The 25868-nt window shown below is 36.5% G+C and overlaps 1 protein-coding gene across 1 annotated transcript in view; it reads right to left on the minus strand.

Annotated features, from left to right (window-relative positions):
• Positions 1-7495: 7495 nt before the first annotated feature.
• The window catches only part of GRB14 (growth factor receptor bound protein 14), a 66723-nt gene continuing 48350 nt past the window's right edge, over positions 7496-25868 (minus strand). Inside the window, exons 6-14 of the mRNA XM_074145113.1 lie at positions 20851-20988; positions 19668-19778; positions 19382-19477; positions 18722-18802; positions 16394-16510; positions 16238-16295; positions 16060-16147; positions 12224-12317; positions 7496-8184 (exon numbers count right to left, since the gene is read on the minus strand). Coding sequence (XP_074001214.1) covers positions 8038-8184; positions 12224-12317; positions 16060-16147; positions 16238-16295; positions 16394-16510; positions 18722-18802; positions 19382-19477; positions 19668-19778; positions 20851-20988 — 930 coding nt within the window. The 3' untranslated portion in view covers positions 7496-8037. The remainder of the gene's footprint in view (positions 8185-12223; positions 12318-16059; positions 16148-16237; positions 16296-16393; positions 16511-18721; positions 18803-19381; positions 19478-19667; positions 19779-20850; positions 20989-25868) is intronic.

Raw genomic sequence — 25868 nt, forward strand, 5'->3', positions numbered from 1 at the left:
TATTGCCTCCAGATTACATCAAAAACTTGTTAGAAGAACTACAAACCAACAATGCTCTTCATATAGCAAAGAGGGTATTTTTCTCTTTTCCATAGAATAAGTTCTAGGAAGAAAAATAACTGACAAAATATTTCAAAGAGAAAGAGATTAATTTCTGCAAGTAATAAAAAGATAATCTATATACAGAGGAAAAGAAAAGTTGAAAGCCTAGTGAACGTCAATAGTTAATGTTATTGCAACTCCTTGGATCAACATCATGGCAAAAGCATGTTCATTCTTCCCCGTGTCTCTGAAGCCATGCTGAGTGATATGGCCTTATTTCAAGTGGAAATAGGAGCAGAAGTGGAACACACATTCCTGAAGACAAAGGAGCGTTTCACTTCATGACAGACCAATCTAGAATTCATTTGTTGCAAAACCCCACTATCTTAAGCAAAGACGTAATACAACTCAGCTGTATTTCTTTGCTATGGGGAGGGTCTTTTAAAGGGCCACCTGTACTAGTGATACGCTTAGAATTACTGTTAGTTTTATTTCTAGCAAAGAAATAGAAGCGATTAGATCATTCCCATAATGCTTTTTAGTTCCTAACTCTATAGCTGAGAAGGGAGGAACTTTTTCTTGAGAAGTATCATACATCTTACACTTTCACAAGGCCAAGGCCACTTCAAATATAGATCTCTACTGCAAATACTTTCTTCTAAAGAAGGACTGAAGGGTTTTTTGGTTGGTTTCTTGAGTGTGTTTTTTCTTAAATACGCAATACAGGATAAAAAGTGCAAATAGCATTATCAATGTACAAGTACTAAAGAGGAAAAACATTCCTAATTTTTAACTCAACTTTATGTACTGCTCTTCATTTACCTCAAAAATAGAGATGGATATTGTTCAGTCACAGTGAACCCAGTGACCACAGTCCATCATTAAATATAATATCAGCTACAATTTCCACTTCAGCACCAATTGAAGTATCACCTTATTACACTTTGTGAATTTCCACAAGCCCTCCAAGTTATTTTTGACGTCTTTGACTCTGATCCTGCCAACACTTACACACATTATCTTAAGCGTACTGAAATCCATAGCATTATGCACAGCACACAAACAAGCATATGTATCATTTCAGAAATGAGGACTTCATTAATTGTTCAGCACAGAAGCAAACCCCTTCAGATGTGATGTGTACAGGTTAGGAAAAATCGCTCCAATAGCACATCTATTGTTGTTCCAAGTGTTAGTATCTCTTTTAAAATTCTTTCCTTACCCTTCCACCCTCCTACACATATCACCTCCTTTACGTTCTCCTTATATGTCTAAAAATAACTAACTATACATATGGTCTGAGCACCACAGCCCTATACCATGTTACTGGGGAGAAATTATTTTAGTTTCAATAGCTGACCTCACATCCATCATCAGAAAAGATTTTTTTGGAGTTATTTCCCAGAACTTAAACATTTAGCATAGGCTGTGCTTCACAATTTAACAGAAAACATTTTTTGGTTAAAAAAAATACCACAACAAACTACAGAAAACCTCAACCTGTGAAAACTTCATGCATTTTTTTCCTCCCACCTGCATCCTCATGCACGATAAAAGTGTTTGAAATAATATATTTCCTTTCCCTCAGTTAAAGGATTTGTCTTCACAATAGAAAGTTGTTTTTTTTAACGTCAGTGAAAAATCAATCTAAACTTATGATCCCACTTCGGGCCACATCAGCCTACCCCATATTCAGGAATACAAGATTAAGGACTCATTCTTTTGTTCAGCTTCAGCCAGAAGGAGAAAAGTATGAAACACCTCATTCAAAGTCCTCTCAACTTTTTCTACCAACTTGCTTACCCTAGTTAATGCTCTTCCCTCTGCTCTCTTTCCTCAAGTAGGTAGCTGGCATAACAGAACAGGAAGCTGAAAAACATTTCTGAAGAGTGGTACTTTGACTTAGCTCAGAGCAAGAGGAAAGCAAAAAAAGAAATATGTACATCTGAGTCAATGCACCTCCCAAGGAACTAGAGGAATTCTTCCAGGACTGTGCTCTGCTAAGGAAGTTCCCAGGTCACAGTCAAATTTCACACCAACAAGGAAGCACACCTGCTATTTCAGATAAAGAACAACCACTTTTACTTAGACTTATCTTCCACAGCAAGATCCTAGCCATGCAAGTTCAACGGTGATAGCAATACCAACAACTTCCTTGGGTCTCACTCTAGAAAAGGCTGTGCTCCAGTTCTGCTGCCCACTATGGCCAAGACTAGAAACACACACTGCACTTCACATAATCTGAAGCCTAAAGAATACTACACAGAGCTCAGTATTTGAAAATAAAGGCACTCAGGTTTATAAACAGAACAGGAAAGAAAAAAAGCCAGGGGGAGGGGAAAGGAGAGGAGGCGGGGCAACGGACACAGCAGGTACACGACAACCCCCTCTTATACTTTCCCTTTCCCATCTCAAGCCCCAATCTTGAAAATTAAACATTTTCACTCGCTATTCATACTGACCTCAACTTGACACCTAACATGCCTCCTCCAAGCACATATATACTAGTCAAACACAGACCACCCATATTTATTAGGGGCAACTCATTAACTGTGACAATCTCCAGCTGGTGGGGCTCATCAGCCTCACCTGAGGAGTGACTCCTCCCTTTCCAGGAGGCAAAGGGCCCAGTATCAGCTCTTGGGCTGCTCACACCCCTCTTTGCACAGGGTCTGCAGGAGAAGCTGGGGCAGGTCCTCACCTTCCTTCATCCCTCATCCACACCAGCTCACTCCCACGGAGTGCCTGAGGCCATCGGCCATGGTCTTCAGTGGCACCACACCCAAGGCTTGCTCCAGGCCACAGCTGGTGCCCACTGCCTTTGCTCTCCAAGCCACTCCTACGCTGCCGTGAGGGTTTACTCCTCTCAGGGAGACGGAAAGCAAAAAGCCCCCAGGGCTGTCTCTCCACCCCATCTACTCCTTTAATTTGATTTCCCCTGTGGGAGGTGAGGGCAGGCAGGCCCCTCTCCTCTGGAGGGGGCCCTGAAGGTTCCTCAGCACCAGGTTGTTCCTGCTCACCCCTTAGACATTTCTTCCCTGGCTGGGCTCTGGAGGGTCCCACCTGCCCTCACCCCTGAATCTGCCCAACTGCTGCCTTGGGCACAGCTGTGAGGACACGGGCTCTGCTCAGCACCCACCTCACAGGCGCACATACCACCCCTGGTGTGGGGGACAGCCCCTCTTTTTGGATACTCTGCCTGGCAGTTCCCTGGTGGCATTAATGTACCCGAGCGGTTCCGAGAGAAACCCTGGGGTTACTTGCACACCTAAAATCCAGCATGTCCCACTTAAATGTTGTTGAAACAGCATCTTGATACGGTTTAGGTCTTAACCATAAAGTTTAGGGGAATTGTCTGTATTATCAGCATTAATCACATAAAATTCTGTTTTGAAAATATGATTCACTAATGGATAGAGTTTTCCCAAATTGCTTAAAAGATTAATAAAATAATCAACTTAGCAGAGGGGGAAAAAAACCACAAACTATTCCTGTAAGGAAATCGCTTTATTGCCTATACATGTGAATGAGCTGGTTTAATACTCAGGTTCACTGCCTCCTCTGCATTTAATCTCTTCCCTTTTATGTCCTACTCTGATTTTTTTTAAAAGACTTTCAGGCTTTTTTAAAATTAATTATACAAATCATTAGTATTAAAAAGGTAATATAATGGTTTCAAGAACAAGCTTCACAGTCTATCTGCATATTTAATCATCTCTGCTAATAAATTTTTAATCACTCATTGAGTTCAGGTTCTTGTCTTGAAGCTTAACTTGATAACAAACCTAGCAACTGGTAGAACTAATTGGTACAGAGTAAGTGAATAATTTATAAGAGGAAAAAGCACTGGGTGTTCTGGAGGTGTGCAGAGACCACAAGTCACAGATATTTCTGGGAGGAAGCAGGAAAACAGCAGCTGATTACAGGAATTTTGTGATACGCTGCTGACATCCAGAGGCCAACAGTCAATACTGTTCACATATGTGAACCAGGCTGTAAAACGCGCTGTAAAGCTAGATTCATTAAGTTTTAAATATTCATGCATTTCATTAAAGTTAACATTAATTGCACTACCATACACATTGATTATGCATAGACCATAAGTGTTTAACCTCTGAAAGCTTGCAAGTATATTCAAGTAATGGGGTACGTCCCATCTTCGATGATTTCAGTGAAAGCTTCAGCTACGAAGTTGAAATTAGAAACGGAGTGCATTACAGTGCTAAGGAACAGTAGTTTGAAATATCAGAATGGGAATAAAAATAATTATTTTACTAACCAAACAGAAATGCTGGTGTAAGGTGCAAGTTGCTTTGTATTTTTCTAAAGTAAGGTAATGAAGGTAACAAAAATTATGTGTAAGATTCATTAATGAAAAATGCTAGACTGATTTGCAAGCTACATCTATTAAACAGATTTAAACAGTTAAATTAATTGGTAGCTGAGTGAGTTCCATTTAAATGAAGATGAGTAGCTTTTAAACAATGTAACAACAACAAAAAAGGCTATTCTCTTAAAATAAGCTGATTTGTGTCTTAAAATGAGACACCCCAAACCTACTTACGCTACAGAATAATTCTACCCCCCAGGGAAGCACAAAATGCTACCATTCTTAAACCAGGATATAACAGACAACGTTTGACAGAAATTCAATTATCCTTGAAAGATCCCACTTGTAGTTAGTTACAGACGTAATCCTCTTTTATTTAATGGGTTAAAGCTCTCTTTCAAAACATTTAGTTTGATGAACTGGAGACTTGCTACATGTCAAAAAATTCATTAAGTTACTTAATAAGATTGTTAAGTAAAAACACTCAGAAGTTAAAAAATGTCATTTAATGCCGCCCATGCAACCTTAATTCTAACAGTGTATGTATATGCATTATGAAACACCAATGAATTAACTTTTAATCTCCTCTGAGCCAAAAAGATTTTAAGATTGGAAACTAAGGCACAAAGGGCATGCCAACAAATACAATGCTGCGCTTTAGAGCAATCTCTGAGCCAGCTCACATCTTGCAGAGCATACCCCTGCAGGGCTAATTACCCCAGATAGAAAGCTGGGCTTGTACAGTTAGTTCCACTGCTTCCGGTACCTCTGCATGGCAAGCTTAGTTCTCGCTAAGTCTCTTAGTTCTCTTGGAGACAGAGAGACTGGTTTGCCCAAAATAGTACTGATTTCTCCCTGAGCTGTTAACAACTCCTGATTAGCCAATTTTCTTTGTGAAGGTGGGCAATAAAGTGTAGTATTCCTAATTAGAAGCCACAGTTAACACACAGAAATTCTGTTTAAACAGCTTTGCCTACACCCTCAAACAACTTTATGGTCAGACATACCCTGAATGGTATAAAAAGCCTTGCCATTTTTCTGACAAGAACATACTGGTTGCTAGCAAGGATCTTGGAAGTCATATATCAACCACCTGTACCCATTTAACATGTTTTAAAGTAGTCTGGGATATCAAAGAGTTTTAGCTTTGAGGGGAGTGTGTTTGTTAGTTTTTGTTTTTACAAATTAAGACTACCTCCTTTATGCTTCTTCCTTCAGTAATATTTAAACAAGGAAGTACCCTGTTAAGTCATTTAAACACCAAACTAGATTTTATTAGTTTTACCATTTTGCTTTTTATGGCATAGTCATGAACAACCATACGGCTCAGGAAAGGTATGCATATTTGTTAAAAAAAAAAAAGATTTTGTATTCTCAGTAAGATTTCAGTTTAGATTTTCATTAAGAGCTGTCAGAACACAGGAGACAACAGTTTACAGAGTAAGAATGCTTTGAATACTTGCCAGTTAAAAACTTTCAATGTCTAAAAACCATGCTCATTAAGCAATACTTCCTTTTACTTGGAATTTTTTTCATGTTGGTTTTTTCTTTGTGTTTTTTTTTTTCAATTTCACTTGTGAAAAAACCCCTGAAAAAGCAGGAAGGACTCTGGATGGTTGATGTCTCTCCACCACATGGCATAATCCCCACATTCTCTTTTCTTTCCTGGTAAGTCCAAAGGTGACAGGTGCTCATTCACTGAGCAGGTAGCTTCTCTACCAAGCATGCTAGCGAATTAAAATTATGGCAAAACTTTCACGTGTCCAAGTAGAAGTGGACTACAGTAGACAATTCATTTTGTTTGTCAGATGATCAAAAAAATATGGATGCAGAGAATGTTTCTCCTTATTTTATACCAATCTCTGACAATACTAGGCCTGAGAGGTAATCACATTGTTAAGCTAAATCTGAAGAGGTTTTAATTAAAACTATATCTTTGTAATTACAATTTGAAATTATATTTGAGGTTTAAAAGTTAAATTTATTAGACTGTGAAGAGTTTTACAAGGCATTTCTAATGTAATGAGCTCAGGCACCACATATGTTGCATCTTTGGTACACGTTATGAAGTGTACGCTTTTTTAATGAGCTTTAAAAACTGTATTTGCATACCAGAGGAAAAGGTCAGCGATGTGTGGATCGAGTCAGTAAATTAAGTATCACAGTATTATGTTATTATGATTGCCTTCCACAGACACACAAAAACAAAACCATAGGCTACCATTACCCTACTATTCTAATGCTTCCATCTATATGATCTTGTCGGCTTACGCGTATTGGTGCTGCTGTGCCTCGGGTCCCTGTTACTCAGTCCCTCGTCTCCTTCACCTTCTCTCCCCACCAACTCCTAGAGCAGAACAGCTGGCATGTCTGACAGTCAAAGAATCAAAGCAAGCACAGGAAGGAAGGGCCGGATTCAGTGTGATGGCCCATCTCCAAGCACCACCTCGCACTCCAGCCTTTACCCCAAGCAAAGATCCCCAGGGCCAGGTCCTGAACCCTGATGACAAGATCAAATCTATTAGACAGCAAAGCATCAGGACAGGGACAGCTCTTTAATCTAAGCTACATTCCACTGGAGTCTTTGTTCAAGGATGCAGCAGTATCATCTCTCTTTCAAAACAGATACCAAAAGTATTTCTAATGCTATGGTCCAAAATCTGACTCTGTTGACTCTTTTTCGTTGGAATGTTAGATGTTTGGTAATCTCTAAGGATTGGCACCTACACTGAAGGTGTTATGCTGTGATAAATAATAAAATAAGCTAGGAACTGACTGCAAACACACTCTTATCAGGTTTTCAGCAAAGAGTAAATTTCCCTGGATTTACCTTTATTTGTAAATACTTGTTAATATTGTAAGAATTATAATGTTACCTTTATTTTTTAAGGGCAATTGAAGTTGATTCTCTCTCCAACTCTCCAACTGTACTTAACAGCACTCTCATTCTCTCTCAGAGACTGTAGGCATACTCTAAACCACCTTATGCACTATGTGATATTTTATGCATGTTTATGTATCTCACAGCCAAGTGACACTCCATCTCCATATAAAGATGTAGATCTAGTCATTAGAGAAAAAATCCATTAAAATATTACAACAGTAAGAGCAATACAACTGATCAGTTATAAGTAGTTTTAATGGTTTTTCACTTTTTGTATGATAATCTTCAAAGTAGCGTTCAAAAATATAGTGCAAAATATTTATTCATTTTATTTACAAATAAAATGTGCAGTTCAGCTTATCCTCACCACAATAAATGTTATTATTCTATGTGATGAATAGAAATTATGAGAAACATTTGAAGAGACAAAAAGTAAATTTTAAACCTAAGAACAAAGATCTTCCCTTCAGTTATACTGTTGTTAAAGTTACACAATATTATCTTTTTTAAAATTATTTTCAGTTGAAAAAAACCCGAAGAATTCCAAGAGAACACTAAAGAATTACATAGGAAAGAATGTTTTTTTAAAACCATAAAGTTAATTTTGCTGTGACAATCACAATGCAAAGTTCTTATCCATGTAGAATATAAATTTTTTGCATCTAAAACATAGAATCTTTACAATGTAATGCTTTGTCCCTTCTTACTATACAAATTGCCTTTAGGGGAAAAAGTATTCCAATATCTTCCTTTCCCTCTGATGAAACAACAGATGCTTTGGTTAAAGAGCAATTCGTGCGCAATAGTGTTTTAACTTGCAAGGCAGTACTCCTTTATTAAGTTGGTAGAATTCCACTAACTGGATGAGATCAGTAAATCTGGTATGACCATCATCAAGGGTATAGAATAGCTTCCCATCATCTTCCAACTGTAAAAATGAAAAAAAGAAAAAAAAAAAAAAAACAGATAGAATAAAATCCTCTTTTGCTATGGTATTTCTTGCCAATTTAAATACTTGTTTGAGAATTCTTCTTGTAGACCAAGATATTCATGACTACTGAGAGAAGGAAAAATATAGTCATCATTCACAGCAGTATCAAAAATAAAAAACAGAAAAATAATGCACTCTTTAACTTCCCTTTTAAGTTAGGTACATGCCTAAAAGGGAAAAACAATTAAATAAATATAGGAATATTATTTCTGCACTAACAGTACTACTTTATGCCCTTGGCATCATAGCTGGTTAATATGTAGACTCAAGTTTTTACAGATTGACAGGAAACAACCAAGTTTCAACTTACTCATGGATTTCAACCTTTGCTCCATTCATATTCTGTGTAACTGCTACATTTTGTATCACTTATTTTGTAAGGTGCAATGCATCTACACACTAGTGCATTGCTGTACTGGATGCTACTTGCTATACAAGAAACTGTCTATCACAAAAGTAACATGCTTCATGTAGTAATGTGTTCTTCGTTGTAGCAAAAAGAACTGCTGCAGCTCCAAATGCATGTGTCAGCACAGATACAAGAGAGAAAGAAAAAACTGCAAAACATACCTTGAAAAATTACTTTTGACTTTTAAATGCTTAAAAATTCACAATCAGTATTTCCCTATTCTAGGTTACTGAACATCAGCTCCTGCCCAGTTTGTACTGCACTGCTGACTATATACTTTCTCGATCTATTTCCTCTACTGCTGATACATCTAATATCAAGAAGCTTCCGTGCAATAGCAAATAATCAGTGTTAATGTAAATAGAGGGTAAAAAACCCACATCTAAACTATTCTAAAAAAGAAAAGGGAAAAAAGATACTTTACAAGATTGAGAGAATAGTGAACAGAAGATTCTGAAGAAGGGCTAGATAGTAACAGATGGTGTGCTAGGGAAAGATGCAACTACCCTACTTGAGTACAGGGGAAGGGAGAACATATAATTAGCTCTCTTACCTGTAATTAAGATTTCTCATCTGAAGCAGCTGTTGAACTGCTTATGATTCCTGGTTATTCTACCCCTTTCTATCATGTCTGGAAGTAGTTTGTAATTTCTTTATTCTCAGACTTTGGTTAATCCAGGTCAAACACTGCTAGTTAAGGAATTATCAATGTGTGCACATGTAAATTCCTGTGCTCCAGCCAAGAACCTGAAAATGAATTATCATCCATCGGACCTTCCTTATGCATGCATGCAATTTTCCTGCCAACACACTGAGTACAAGGAAGAGCTGACAATTCAGATGTCTGTCGACCAACATTTCATTTTTAGCATATTTTTCTCCTTCCAAATTAATCCCAAACCTCAAAGTGAATACTAGACAGATTGCTAATTCTAAAGCAATCAATATTTTGCAAAGTAAAAATTCATATCAAAGTTATGTTGCCCAGGAACCTAACATCTTCTGCAAACTAACAAGGCTGTTATGAGAGAACATTTATTGGAAAAAGACAGTTCCAGAAATGTATATCAATTCTTCTTGTTTTGCACGGACTACAGAACAGCTAATTTCAGGATAGACTACACCAAAGTTAACTTGTATCAGCTCAGAATAGTAAGGATTAAGAGAAACATTTAAGCTATCAAGTTCTCAAATTTTCACAGTATGGGATCCCAAATGTATCCCAAAGCTTTTATTTTCAACTTTTCACAATCATTTCCCTGCCACCCACCTGCAATACCTGTAGCACACGTTACTGATGCTAACATTGCACCTGTTAACGTGGGGGAAGCTTGAATTGGCAGGCTGCATGCCCTATCTGAAAGGAGACGTTTTTAAATACAGTATAACCTGAAACAGCCTAAAATGTAAGAGAAAAATAATTACTTTAGAGACTGAATTATTTTTGTCTTGTAAAAAGACTTACTAAATGTTATTAACTTATTTACATTTAGTAGGAAATGTCTCTTCTCTTCCCAGTAGCTGGAAAAAGCCAAGAGTTTGGAAGAACAGTAGAATTTGAAGTTCAAAAAGGTAACATTGATCTCCAACTAATAAGCTACCAACTTACTGCAGTAACACAAAATGCCTTGTTTCTTAGAAAATTATAACTTCATTTAGAAGATCAGCAGCAACTGGAAACAAAATCTTTCCCACATCAAAAAATAATTTTCTGAACTCCTTAGACTATTGTTCTAGTGAAAACAGAGCATGCGGTAAGTGAGGGTATTGAGAATGCTATGAGGGGTACTGAATGCGACTGGAAATCAAATGACAGAAGGGAATTGAAATATGCCTATGTTTGGGGAACTAACAGTTTCCAGATACACATTCTCTCTCTGGATTAGGATGTTGCCATTACAGATTTCTTTTTCCTGGTAACTAGCATAGGATAAACTGCTTTACTTGTTTACTGGTTTTGCACTGAAGTGGTACAGGTCTTTTAGACCATCAGCCTGGAGAAATTGACCCAAGTCTGTAGACAACCTATGTCAAAACAAAGATTCTCCATTCCTCCAAAGATCTACAGCAGGGCTCAAATACACTGCTTACATCTGTAGAAGAACATTAGAATTGACCGGATAAGTTTTTTGAAAGGAAGAGGAGAATCACCCAGCTGCAGCTTCCTGCTACATTTGCTCTTTGAGAAGAGAGGGTCTGTTCCCTCATAGGGAAAGAAAAAGTGGTCTCTCAAATTTGAGAGTTAAATGACATCCCAATGAAGTAGAATCATACAGTATTTGTACAGAGTTCAGAAGGTTTTCTAAAGTACACAACAGTTATCCCAAAGTAAAAACTAGAAGCGATTACAGTCAATAGAAGCACAGAGATCTTATACCTGTGATTCTGATCACAGGATACATTGATGGTCAGATGGGATCCAGGGCATAGCTACTGCTCTTGGATGAAGGAGTCCTCCATTGCTTGTACCTAAGACAAAGAAAATCCTGGGCAACTCTTTTAACTAACATTGATTCACTCCTCTCCTCCTCCCAAATAATGCTTCAGTTTATTCTACGGGAACTTTTTTAGGGGAGGATATCAGCTACAATCCCTAAGTAAGATATACAGAAATTTGGGGAACAATCATAGGGGATGACCAGATCAGAAACAAAACCAAAAAAAAAAAGCCACTACACTCATTTCTTCTGAGAAACAGCAGAATCTCCTAGAAACTTCAGTAGGAAGAAGCATGGAGGGTAGAGTACTATGTGGTCTGGAAGAAAGGTTCTTGTGAAGAAAGAAGAGTAAGCTATAGGTCTGCTCAGTTACGTCAAGCATCTGTGGCTGAAACACATAACGCTGAAGTGTTCCCCATCTCAACAGAAGTAGCCTGTAAAGAAAACAGTATAAACCACTTCTGGAGGGAGTAGAAGGGATGGGGAAAGCTGGCCATTCTGGCAGGAGAATTGGATGATATCTTCAATGAAAACTGATGGAAATGCGACTTCAATTTAGGAAATTTCAGCTTACGTATAAGTAGCTGGACTAAATAAAGTTATCAATTTTTTGCTAAAATTTTCCCCCTGAAAAAGACTTAGAGATGAATATACCACAATAACATGAATCAAGAGGAAAGGTCAGCAAAAAATGTTTGACTCCAAATACTGAGAGATAGTATCCTAAACAGATGAGTCAGTGAGATATACACACACATCGTCCGCAGTCCACCTAAACAGATGACTAAAAAGAAATGGTGCACATCTTGAAAAGTGAAAAGGCACTATGACCTTTACTAATACATGATTTTCATGCCATTACAGTTGCTTCTATTCCATTTCAAATAGATTTCTTTATTTTTTCAAGATACTTTTTAGGATTTCATAATACTAGTCAAGCTTTATAACAAATCAAACAGCAAAGCTCAAAAAGGTTCAACTCTACTCAAGAATGCTATTTTTAGTGATGCAGGTATTATGTTTATATCTTCCATATAACAGCAAAAGAAAAAAATGCATCAATATTCTATCACAATTATTCAATTGTTTTGTTTTACAACTGTATACATAAACTGAAAAATTTACTTACTGGAACAATTTGAAAATGCTTTATTTTTAATCCATGACTCAATGACAATACAAACGTTTTGGGGTTACTTTGGCTATCACGTACCAGGAATACCCTAAAAGAGATTGAGAATTTTCACAGTAAGATCACTCTGGAAAGTCTTTTGTAAACATCCAGTTAAAACTGTCATAAATTCATTGCAGTATGCATTTGTAAAAAGCAGAAATAATATAAATTCCCTAAGTTATGCCTTTAATCAGTATTTCTTTGCAAACGTGTCACTGGAAATACTTTTCTTAAATTCTTCTTCACCTTGTCTATTACGTGAAAAATATGCATTTCTCAGAATGAATGACACTGTGGGCGTTAGTTTTTACACCGCATAGAATTACAATGTATCTCTTCAGATAGAAAAGCACCCTTAAAGTTTGTGCTTCAAAAAAAAAATTTCACTGGACTCTGACAGTTACCCTAAATCACAAGCGCTATAGGGAAAATTCAAAAGGTAGTTCAACAGGAAGTTTACAGAAAAAGTAATGCAGGAAATACCAGAATGATTTTCACATCTGGCCAATATTCATAAATGCACACTCACTTCTGCACATTGGCCAAATCCCCACCGAGAGAAAGCTACACTCTGCTCACTTTATGGCATCATTATTCAAATCACAACACTCTCAATGGCCAACAGTGTCATTGCAGCTAGTTCACCGATAACTTATTCCAGCCAGGTTATGGACAGACATAATTTTGCCATAATCCTGGCAGGATAATCTGGTACAGGCAAAGGATGAATACCAGTAAGAGACAACTTTCATTGAATCACTGGGTTTTGAATATCAGTACATAACAGTTTGGAGGACAGAGGGAAGTACCTGATTCACAGCTTTGTAGTGGAGAGAGACTGAACTGTTTGTACTGTGCAGGTCTGGAACAGTTATAGCTAACGAATGCACCAAAGAAGGGCAACGGAGGGACAGCCATTGGCAAGCATGCTCCTCTTTGAGGACACCGAGAAACAGGCAAGATGGACTTGAAGGTATCAACCAAGCAAGCACTAGTGGCCACCTACTTTTGCCCAATCACATACCAGGAATGTGAGCATAACCACATGAAAAGAAAGGATTTCAGGAGAAGAAAGCAGACAAAGGCTTACAGTGGATTTTCACTGACTAACGGCATGGATTCAAACTACTAATTTAATCCTCAAAGATTTTAAGAGTTCTATATGTACAAAGTAACAAAATACCTGGAATTAAGAAATTTGGAGTCCATAATCATTAACATTTATATCAAAATCCCCATCCTGTCTAATTCGGAGCTCTGATACTAATTCAGTTATTAAAGAGGGATAATTGTCAACTCAGCATACGGCTTGTAAGAGCACATGGCAAGCATAAGGACAAGTAAGACTTCTCAATAGACTTGGGCTCTCCTAACAAGCTCTCTCTCACCACCTAGTGGCCTCTCACCCTCTCCAGGACATGAACGAAAATTTTCAGAGCAGTTAGATATATCTTTTGCATAAACTGATTTTTTTATATGTTTTTCATTAAGGACTAGCATTAAGGATTTTATTTTATTCAGAAAAATGACACTATAAGAATGTGCCCCTTTGCAGACACTGAAAATGCGGTCTCTACGTCCAAATACTGAGATGCACATTAAACAATATACAAAGTAATCACATTGGGTAGGAGAGAAAATAAAGGTTGATTAGCATTTATGTTCCCATTCATCAATTCTTTTAAAGTCCATTTTCTTACTTTTTTTCCTTGTTTTAACAGCAAAGATAAGCAACATTTGTCCTCCTTCACATAAAAAGATCTTTACTCTTTTCTAACTTTATCACAATAGACCTACTTTAGTTGTCAAAGAACCTTTAAAAAGATCACTTTATTATGAAGAAAGGGTTGTAGTTCACACAATCTTAGAAATGCTGGTTGGAAGGGAGCTTTTTAGACATGCTGCATGACTCCAAACTGCTCCTTCATAAACTTATAAGGAATTTGCTGAACGACCAGTTGCATTTTTTCATGGGCCTTTTGCTAATGCTATTGTCCCATTCATCAATCAGATGCCAATCAGTTCACAATCCTGTCAACCATTTATCACTGAAAAGTCTTCAAATGTCCTTTAGGGAGTAAAGTATGAAATCTACAATTAACAAAGTTGGTTTCACACCAGAACAGTAGATCCAAAAACTTTATTCCTTATTAGCACACCTTAAGATTGTTGCTGTCCCTAATTGTGTTATTGGGTTACTCAAATACTGAGACTACAGATCCTTTATATAATAATCTCTTTATCTTCTATAAGCCATTGTGAACAGCATATTTGTTGGTACATACAGTATTATAGAGATCTTACCACCTCTGTCATATACACAGGAGATCTCCCTGCTTGGGATCATCTTAAAAGGAGATCCCTGGATCATGGATTATTTTCTCTGCCTACCCTCCTGCCCCCAGAATCTTATTATTCCCATGAAAAGATTCTGTATTTCTGGTGATAATTCATTCTTTCAGCCCATCAAAAAGCACAGTATTTATCACATGCTTAATGTATTCATGACTTAATGAGCACTCATACTACCATTCTAATCAATTCTAGACAGTCTACACGAGACTATCATCCTCACCAAAACCACAATGCATATCTATGAATAGATCTAAGAATATAACACAAACAACACTGTACTAAACCAATGTTAGCAAGGTATTCACTTTCTCATCTCAAAGACCATTGCTCTTTACTTGCCAAATCTACTGGGTCTCATTTAACACTATGTGTGTGTACCCACTGAAAGACACTGGAAGATTCATCAGCCCTAGAATGACAAACTGCTCAGAAATACATGTTGGATTAATCCCCATGTCCCGTCCCTCTCCTGTAACAAATGCAAAAATGAATGCAGAGTACAGAAGCAGCTTCAGGATGATTATCCAGGCTTAAAAACAGGACCCCTGAAATTAAAAAAGGAAAAAAAAAATACAAAAGGAGAAGTCCAAGTAGCCATCATTGCTGGTTATGACTATTTATGTCTCCCTTTCCTTCCCATCTCTTTTTTTTTTTTTCCTATAGCCCTTTCTGCAGATGTAGAAAACAGTATTACAACATACTTATTCTAAAACTGCAGGAATTTAATGAGTAATCTGATGTTACAGGTACTAACTAGAAACAGAGTTTTATGGAATTACTCGTTGAATGAAGGAGGCTCAAGTTTTTATTTAATACAGAAGGAAGGATAAAAACACAGAAATGAAAAACAGGAGGTTTCGAACATAAAATACGTACTTGCTTTGCCATTTTTAAAAATTAATATTTAAATGAGAGAAAATCAAAAGAGAATAGTCTTATCCTAATGTTTATTTTTTACCATTAAGTGATAATACAATTTTTAGTCATTTCATGAGGAAAAGCATACTTTTTTTTTTTTTAATGGCTGTCCCAGCACAGTTCATCTTATAATAAGGTTAGTCAATGTTTTCAGGCTTTCTTTCATTCTTTCATCACTAATAAGAGATACAAAAGACACTGGTGCCAAAGTTGACAGTTCCCAGAGAATATTGTGCAAATACAGAGCTCAAGTGCCTGGCTCTGAGCAGACATAAGTAATCTGTCAGTGACAGAATCGAAGTGTTAGATCACCACTTTATTGCTTCCAAAAGATATAAAATAGAAACCAACTGACCCCCAGATAGCCCTATATAAAAGAATTTTTATTTCTATTAGGTAAGTGCAAAATCTTCATTCCTCCATCACCACCACCCCCCCACCCCCCAGTAAGAAGTACATGAAAATAGCAGTTGTTGACTAGAAATGTCTCAGAAGAGTTATGTAAAGAATTCACTTACCCATCTACAAGTCCATGCTGCAAAATAAGTCTCTGAGCCTCTTCTCTAGAGATTTTATGATGAAACCATGACTGAGATCTGTGTATAGCTGTAGAAATAAAGATTTTAAAAAACGTTTTGTCTTTATTGAAAGAACCAGCTATTGCATTTCTCTGGCAATGAATTAACTCACACGTACCCATGTTAGACATGGCAATAGGACTACCATGTGAGTTGAGTCGTAGACACCCTCTCCTCTGTATGAGAGAGAAGTAAAAGCATGATTTCAAAACTTTTTTGTTAAAAAAAAAAAAAATCAGAAAACACTATTCTGATAAAGCAAAGGTGTTTATACCCGCCATGCTAATCCTTCTTCAACTGCAACTGAAAGGGCTTCAGTTGGATTTTCTATAATTCTGCTCCTGTGTCCTGAGAAATCCATTGCTACTAAAGAATTTTCTGAAATGCTTCTCTGCAACAAAGGAAAATAAATTTAGTTCATTTTTTAAAAGATTCATCATTTAAAAGTGAGCTTCTGAGAAAACATTATGTTTTGTAAGTGGTGTTTCAAGTATCTGCAGTGTTTCCCATCAGAGCCAAACTCATATTACCCTAGGGAGCATTTGTAATTCCAGTATGCTGCTGCAAAGCTCAATTTTACGGTCTGGCAGGACAGATCATCTTTTTGCATTACTTCAATGGATGATAAATATATCGCTTTACCATAAACTCTATATTTTTAACTATACCTAGTCCCTTTGCATGTCAAAACAAGCCAGCAAACTGTTACTAAGTTGTTCAAGTAATAGGAAAAAGGTAAAACACAAAATTCTTATACATAACCATCAAATTAACAAAGATTTGAAATATTTTGCTATAAGTATGTCATAAATTTATGTATTTTTTATATAAAATTTCACTCAAAATTAACTGGATTTAAGCATTGAAATCAGCCATTTCTATGGAGTTTAACTTCAATTTTAATGCATCTCTTCTAACTCTTATTACAGACTCAACAAACTGCTTGTGTTTTTTCTCCCAGTGAATATTAAGTTTGTTACATTAGAACAAAAAACATTGAAGTTTGACAAAATAGTCTTAAAACTCACCAAAATACTTCTCAGAAACCAAGGTTTACAAAATCGAGTTTAATATGGACTGTAATGGCTCAAATGCTGGCAGGCACTGGAATATCAAATAATTAAAAGAACATTCTAGCATTCTGTAAGTTAAAGTAACATCTGGAACACAAGAGGCCCAGATTCCTGTACTGTTAACAAAGCTTCCCAGTCCAAAACCAAAGCAGCTCTGTTTCATTCTTGTTTGGTTACATGCATGAATGTAACTAGAAAGGGAAGATGGCAATTCTGCAGTTCTCTGTAATTCTTGACACTGTAGACTAAGGTCTGCCTGAGTAACTGTAACTTGTAAAGAACTTTGCAAAAGTAAAAAAACAAGGCTAAAATAAGAGAAATGTTTGCTTCTAGGAGAGTGGAGGGAACTCCTTGTAGCTTGGAGTTGGTTGTGAGTTATTGAAGAATATGAAACATAGAGGTTGCTCCCCTAAGAAGTGTGGTCATTAGCTTGTGCACTTAATTCCCAAGTTTACCCAATTTGCTGTTTAATTCATGAATTATACACAAGTAGAAAAACAGTGCCATGCTTAATATGGTTACAGATTATGCCTGTGTTAGAAGCTACATGAGCTAAAATGCACTCAACAGTACAAGAGGAGAAAGAATCAGCAATGGCTCCCAGATCCGTTATAAAAGCAGCAGCTGGCTATTTTAACAGCTTCATATAACAGAAAGTAAAGACAAGGTCAGTGTATTAAGCAAATTTTGAAGCCATGCTTATTAGCAATATCACTGAAAACTGTTTCTGTGAATGCCTATAATAGTAAAGGCATATTTTAGGCATTTTAACAGCAAGAACTATAATAAAAGCTTAAAAAATCCACCATAAAATTACTGTCACAAGTCCCAGAAACAAGTAATTTGTAACCAATATGGCCAACAAAAACCACAGAAGTGATATAAATCATCCATGAAAAAGTCTGAAATCAAATAACTCAAAAAGAATTGGGATAACATAAGATACTAAAGAAAAGGACAACCTGATCCAATCCCAACTATCTGACTGCGGAGATGGACACAGCACCTGCTATAGGCTGTTGTTCCTCCAAAAGCCAGTTCTGGCAAACTATGGTGTTCCTCTGAAGTCCAGTCAGTATTACACCAGCTGAAATTCATCTCAAGTACTTAATGTTTTGTATTACTGTATACCAAAAAGGATTTGTTATAGCTTTCTTATTCATCATTTACAGCATGGGTAACCTTAAACACTTTGCTTCTTTTTTAATGCATTTATAATTCTGTTACTCTGTTTTCAAAATCCTCTTTCCACTCTTTTTGACAGTGATAATAAGCCACTGAACTCCCAAAATACTGGAGATTTGACAAAGGTAAAAAGCCTGTTAACTGGTCTGAACTACCCGATTTGTATGAAGTAAATTAATTAATTAGCTTTCTAGTCAACCCTGACAGCCCTAAAGATTTTGGCAAGCATTTGCACATGCAAAGATTTGCAGGATCAGGTCAGCAGTATAACTGACACAAATTACTTAAAAATAGCATAATGGCAGAAACAAGGTATTTATTCATGGAGCTACTGTGGGACATACCATAGGTGTTACATTCAAAGGGCTGCAGCCACTTCTACCTTGATATGGTTGCATGTAATTCTGATACAGCTGCATCCCATACTAAAACCAGAAAATAACACGGTTAGCATTTTAAATTATAAACCTAAGCCAAGTAATTTTTTTTCCAGATGTAAAAGATAACGCATGCTTTTCTTTACCATTAAAAACCAGGGACAAACGCTGTTAGGATAAGGAAATGCACAACATCGTCATCGCTGCTGCCTTTATAAAGGTACACTCTGCATTAAATACTATCCATTTAATACACCAACTGACCTATTCCTATTTTGTCACAGACAGACACATTTTAAAAACATATTAAAGTTCCCTTCTTGGGTATTCTCATAGCTTTGTTCAACATTACTGAACAACCTCACTGAATTCAATATGGTTACATATAAGCATATGTTTAACGTTAAGTATTTGCAGGACTGAGGCTTCAAGTCATCATCCCTTACAATGATTCCAGTAATTTGGTCTCTCCCTGTTTGTTGGGATGAAGAAAAATAAGCTTTCAGAGTACAAAATCGATACTGTTATTCTATGCGAATCTAGAATTAGGTTACTTCCCTACCACGCAGTATCAAAATTTCACATAGTAGACTTAAGCAAAAATTTAACTCCACACAGAAAAATTACCTTAAGCAACCTAATTGCTGTCATCCAACAGGTCCTACTTTGTTCATCATCTGCACAGAGCTGTTTCAGGTCTCTGGTTCCTCCTGATTTGTTAGGCTAGAAGGCCACAGCACATTTTTTTAGCATTAATGCATATCTTGAAGATAATACCTGTTGAAATAAAAGCCACTAATTCTCCTATTTTATAATAGACAGCTGAATATTGTTTTCAAAAACCTTAAAGAAACTTAAGCTTACCTAAAAACTGTGGCTTGCTTTAATAAGTATCAGAATAATAAGCTTGTACCTTAAAGCAGAATCCATAGTTTGTTGGTGCTCCAAAAATCTTTTTGCCTGTCAAAGACATGTACATATCACTATTGCTGAATTCACAGAAAAACTGCAGATGTCTCGGCTCCTAAAAAGAAGAGCAATGTAATACAGTTAGATTATTTTTATCCAGCCCCCCAAATAAGAAACTCAAGAAGAGTATAGTAGTTCTCTTGTTCCAAAACAGTCTTACATACTGCGGTTTGAACTGTGATATTATGAAATCTAGAAAGAGACAACTCAACATTAATTTTATAATGCAAAGTAAAACCATCTCAAACTACTCAAAGAATTCATTCTTCCAGAGAGGGAGAAAAACCAAAGTACAAGTGATATCATTACTGGGAAAACATCCACTAAATTCAAGCCACAATACTACAGTAGGAGTCAAGTTTTGAGAGCAGGATCCATTCCAAACATCAAAATAAAATATACTCTTACAATCTGAAAAACAACATACTGTAATAATTACTGTCCAGTACTATTTCTAACCATTATCTCCACCCTCTAAGCTTAATTAAGTAAAGGAAGCAAGAAAGAAAACTGCTAAAGGGTACAAAAACAGCCCAGTGAATACTCTGGCAGTTAACACAAAAATTTCAGAACCAGGAAAAACATTGGTTTAAGTGGTTTATGTAAAAGGTGTCACAACTCCAGTGTATCCTGTTCAATATAATCATACGTAAAGTACTGCCATCCAAGTACCAAAGCTGAACTAGTAAAATGAAAACTGTCCAGTGACAAAACTTGAGAACTCTCAAAATCTTCATGTAAAATCCTTTTATGCATAGATTTTTGTTTATTTTAGATAATGAAGTATTATGTCCACTTTTCAGAGCATCTACTTATACTTCAGAATTTCAGCTACTATTCGAAAATTCATTTTAAAAGGGCACTCTGTCAAATGATTGGAAAAATATTAACCAGAATGAAGCAAAGTTATCAGGCAAAAAGAAACCACTGTTTCTAAGACAATATTTTCCCAATTTTATACTTCAATATCTCTCTAGATTTTATCTACAATAAATAGATTTTTTTTTCCTTTTTATGACTAAAAGTTGACATTCAAATTTTCATTATTATTACAACAAATGATAAATACATACACATTTGCTCTAACTTAATAATTTTCTCTCTCTTTCCTTTTTTTCTTCCCTTACCTTAGAAGTACCTTTACTGGAAAAATAAAGGCCAGATCTTCTCAAGAGAAAGTACAATTTTTTCCACGATTTTTTTCCCTGCTCCTTTGCATGCAAGTAACCATGAATCTCAGGATATGTGCTGGAGCTTAGGAACATCTGAAAGAAAATATCAAACATGCATTTTTTTCTTTTAATCTGAAACCAGCTTTCTTTTTCATTAACACACTCAGACAGGACTAAGGGGAATAAACCCCTAAATCCACTACGACACCACAGTAATTCAGTTATGATTGCATCTAATCCCATTAAGAGTACCTGTGATTTAAGGCGTGTAGAATGTTACACAACTCCAAGGTATGATAAGCAAGTTACATATTTATATGGAACATATGGTTTGAAATGAGAGCATTAGTTATGCAATATGTTGACTTCAGCAACAAAACCAGTGTAAGAAGTTCTGATCCCATGCCTCAGACCCTATTTATACAAAACTACAAATCAGTTCTACCAAAAGAACTAAAAAAAAGCCATCCCTCCTCCCTGCCATGTTACAAAGCAGACAAGGGAACTGATCTGAGTTAAAATTAATTCAGCAAACAGATCAGAAAATCTGAATCACAAAACCATGCAGGTCGGTCAGATTTTACCGTTTTCAAAAGGAGGGAACAGAGGTCTCGGGATCTGAAGTGGTGCTTAAGTAGGAGCTTTAGTAGAACCAAAAAGATGAGAGGCTGGGCCAGTGACCAAGACAGCTCCTGTCTGCACTCAAGGTCACACGGCAGAGAGTATTGAAAAAAAAATGGGTCAGGAGGAAGGAAAGAAGACTTAAAAGTCTGAGAGATCACCCATTTTGTCTCCAGAACTGCAAGAAAAAGGTACATACCCTCACAAGCCACAGAAAGGCAGAATGAGATGGTCTGACAGAGAAGTTAACCGGTGCACTGCTTCTACTCAAGGTATTTGGTGGCTTCTTTTTAGCCATTTCAACCAGACATTGTCAGAGTGCAACACAGCTGTCATCTTGCTAAGACCAAGTACACAGTTCTATTCAGTCTGCAAAAGTATCCACTAAAAGCTGACAACCGTGTTAACTTTATTCTGATTCCATGTAATGCCTTCATTTTTATTACTCTCCTTCCAATAAAACCACTCAGAACTATGACTCATATCTAAACAGACTAACCTACAATTCTTCAATTTCCATTTATGCAAAAGAATCTGTGTTATTACTAAGCTCTTCAAGGACCTTGGCCCAGACTGGCCTGCAGCATCACAAATACTATCTAGGCTTATATGGAGGAAGGGAACAAGGGCTGGTATCTGCAGCTTTCATTGCCGCATTTTCCTCCTGTCCTCTGCCTCTTCCAGAAAATCTGATTTGAGGACACGAAAAAACAGATTCTCAGGCAAGAGGCAGACTGGCCAGAACAGCAGCAAAATGATGAAGTGATTTTGAAGTACACCATGTTCTTCATGTACAGCCATTAAATAATGCAATCCAACCAAGATACACAAGGTTGCTTTCGCTTTTATTGTTTTCCTACCTTGCAGTCAGGTGCGTGACTGTACCACCTGCAGATCATCCTGAGCTAATTAATTTCAGCTGGTGTGAATGCAGTAATAGGGGCAGGCTTCATTTGACAGGGGAATGCCCTAGCCCACAAGTAGGAATGCATTATGAATAGCTTCATGCTATTCATCTGAATAGTTAAATTACAATAAGACTAGGTGTATCTATCTACATGTGTTGCTGCACACAGCTGTGTGCAAACGCAGCTTAAGCTATTTCAGCCACACTGAAGCAGATGAGTAGGTCCTGGTAGGTGTTCCAGCCTGTTAATCTTCCCATTTGCCACGTATTAACAGGTTCACCGATGGTAAATATAAAGGCTTCATTGAAAAAGTATTTTAACTCCATAAACAAGTCAAATGGAATCTAAAAGAGTCAATGTATGTAAAGCCAAAAAAGCATCTTTTTAGGCTTCAGTATCTCTGCTGCAGATGAAAAGAGTGGCTGGCTCCCACAAGAATCTTCCCCAGGATTTCTGCCATAAGAGCTTCAAACTAGAAGCTCTGTCATGAAAAATGCTTTTCTTACTCAGCAGACCAAAGTGGAGGAGCAATACAAAGCTCAGCTTTGACAGTCCCTGTTGTACTCATGCTATCAATTAAAATAAAGTAGCAATAATGCTAGGAAAAAGGCAATCCTAGATCCATCTTTTTCTTTCTAAGACAGCTGACGACAGTGTGAGAAAATATAACATGAACAAGCTGTAGTCAAAACCATTAACTGTCACAAGGAATGAGCAGTAAAAATATCTGAGTGTGAACTGAACATCTGTAATAAATACCTAAAACTAAAGATAGTAGAAAAGATAACTTCTTTGGTTCTTTTTGCTGGGGGGTGATTTGCATGGGTATTTTTGTTGTTGGTTTGTTGTTTTTTTAATGGAAGTACATGCAAGTTTATTATAGAAGGGAATGGATTCCTGCATTATGCAGATAAGAGGTAATCAAAATAAGACAAATTAAGAAAAATATGAAAAGTTCTTAATACAGGAAGAAGTGGGGAGAGTTAAATGATGGCATGCTGCAGACAGGGATTATTGGTCACGCAATATGCAGAAATGTTCTTGCACCCTCTCCCCCATGCAGCGAAATATATAACATGATATGTAGGGTTGTGTCAAGTGTTACCATGTCTTCCAGATATTAATATATGACAGCACCAAGGACTCGATTATGATTTGATTAGATGTAAAACCAACCAATTTAAAACCAACCTGAACAAAACCCAAGGCAAATAAATGTCTTCTGGTGGGGAAAAAAAAAAAAAACCCCAAAAAAATTAAATCAATCAACAAGTGGGGGGAAAAAATGGAAAGGAAAAAAAACCCCACTGTCTCAGATTAATATAATAGTAAGAAATGCAGAAATACTAGATGTCACCAAATGCAATAAAGATTGAGAGCTGAATTCCTAACTATACAACTTACCTGTCCACACCTTCAACATATTCAATAAAAGAATGGCTGCAGTAGCGAAGACAACAACATTTGCTTATCGGCTTCTCGAGCTCTTACTACTTTGCAGAGTTAAAGAAGCCATTTTCCTAAGAATCCATGAATCAAGTTTGAATTTGATGACTGATTTCCTTAAAGATGTGATGACAGCTGGCCACAATCCAGCCCAATGCTACTGGGAATGAGCAGGACTTTCCCCCGAATCTGCTGATGAATTTTGGAGGCATCAAGTAATTCCAGTGAAGAACTGATATCAATTCTCAGTATTGTCTCCTATAGATTTCAGTCAATCTGAGGAGTTTAGACTGGGAGAAAGGCCAGCAGAGCCTAGAGTGGAAGATGAGGAAAAGCAACAGGCAGACTAGAACACATCTAAGAGATTGACAAGAGACTAAAATTCAGTGCATGGCTATTTCAGCCTGAAGACTGGAATGGAGTCAGATGAGAAACTGGTCAGGGAAAGAGGGACTTGCTGTGGCAGAGTAATTAAAGAAATTGTCCTGATTTGAGGTAAAACAGAACCAATTTTCTGTTCAGTAATTTTACTTGAATCTTAAATCTGGGAAGGTAGAGAATGGGAACTAAGAACATGGGGCAAGAGATGGCAATAGAGAACGGGCAAAAGGAAAAGATACTATCAATAATTCTACATTTTGCAAAATTATGAGTGTTTGTGTTGGTAATCCTGTTTTGTCTTTAACTTAATTTTTGCATATATAGCATTTTTTTAAATGTTTATTTAGGAAAGATATATGCTCCATTCTTTAATGTATTCTATATCAGGTGCAAGGTTTTTTTCATTGCTCTGGAAGATGGCTTGGACACGTGCTATCTACAATAGCTTTTTTTAATGTATTCACATTATACATAAAAAGCTATTAGAAAGAAACAGCCAAATTAGTCAATACAAGACTTGAACTCTGAACTTCAAGTCTTGCACCTATTAAACAATAAGAGGAGAGGGGATGGGTCTATTCTTAAAGCAAAACCAGAAAAAAGTGTAATTACCCAAGTAATTTCAACCTTATTTTTTGAAAATGTAATTGTTAAATTTAAAACACTGATTGACATATCACATAGTGAAAAAAATTCGGCTACAAATACAATTAAAGATTAAAAAAATAGAATTACAAAATTGGAGAAATGTTATTCACAGACAAAAAGAAAATGAAAGAAACCTAAGATAAAAATTTTGACCCTTCCAAGTAATTAAAAAAAAAAATAAATATTGACTTCAGTGAGGTTGGAATTTTAGCTACTAACTCTGAGGGACTCAATTCTGTCAACACTATCTATGTTGTGCAGTCTATTTATTGGAAATGCTGGCATGATTAAGAATAGAAAAGGATCTAGCATGCACATGAATTCATCTAAAATAAGAGTTGCTGCAATAAGCAGACAATGTTTTAAACAAGTCACAAGTCACATTTAAAATGGCATTAAACAATAGTTTCACATGTAATTAGACCAAGTGAAACAATTTGTTGCCCACCTATGAAAATTGCTAATTCTCAAAAAACAACCAACCAAGCCACCCCAAAATTCAAAAGTAATAGAATATTTCATTACTATGGGGAGAGGCTTCAGATAAAAATATTCACACTACGTTAATTTTTGACATGTTTTAAAGCATCCAACTTGCAAAAATAACCTAAAGTAAATTCCAAATGATGGCCTACCACTAGACAGGTACATAGTGTGTTGTGTCTCACAGCAGCCATACTCCAATATAGTAACACACTTCTTTTTTCAGGCTAAAGATCTTAATGGCAGACTAAACCTCTCTCTTCTGTATGCATACACATTCAGTATATGTCAGACCTACTAATTTTACTTAGCACGAGTAAACTTTTTTTTGCTTTTGAGGCTATTTAGATGCTTTAAAGTCATCAGCCAAAACACTCACTCTTTCAATGAAAAACATACTTGAAAAACATTTTACTTGCTTACAGCTCAATCCACAAAAAGCTATAAAAGTATCAGAAGTGATTTTTTAATCACTTGTAAGCACTG

This window comes from Numenius arquata, chromosome 3, assembly GCF_964106895.1.
Source record: "Numenius arquata chromosome 3, bNumArq3.hap1.1, whole genome shotgun sequence".
Lineage (NCBI taxonomy): Eukaryota > Metazoa > Chordata > Aves > Charadriiformes > Scolopacidae > Numenius > Numenius arquata.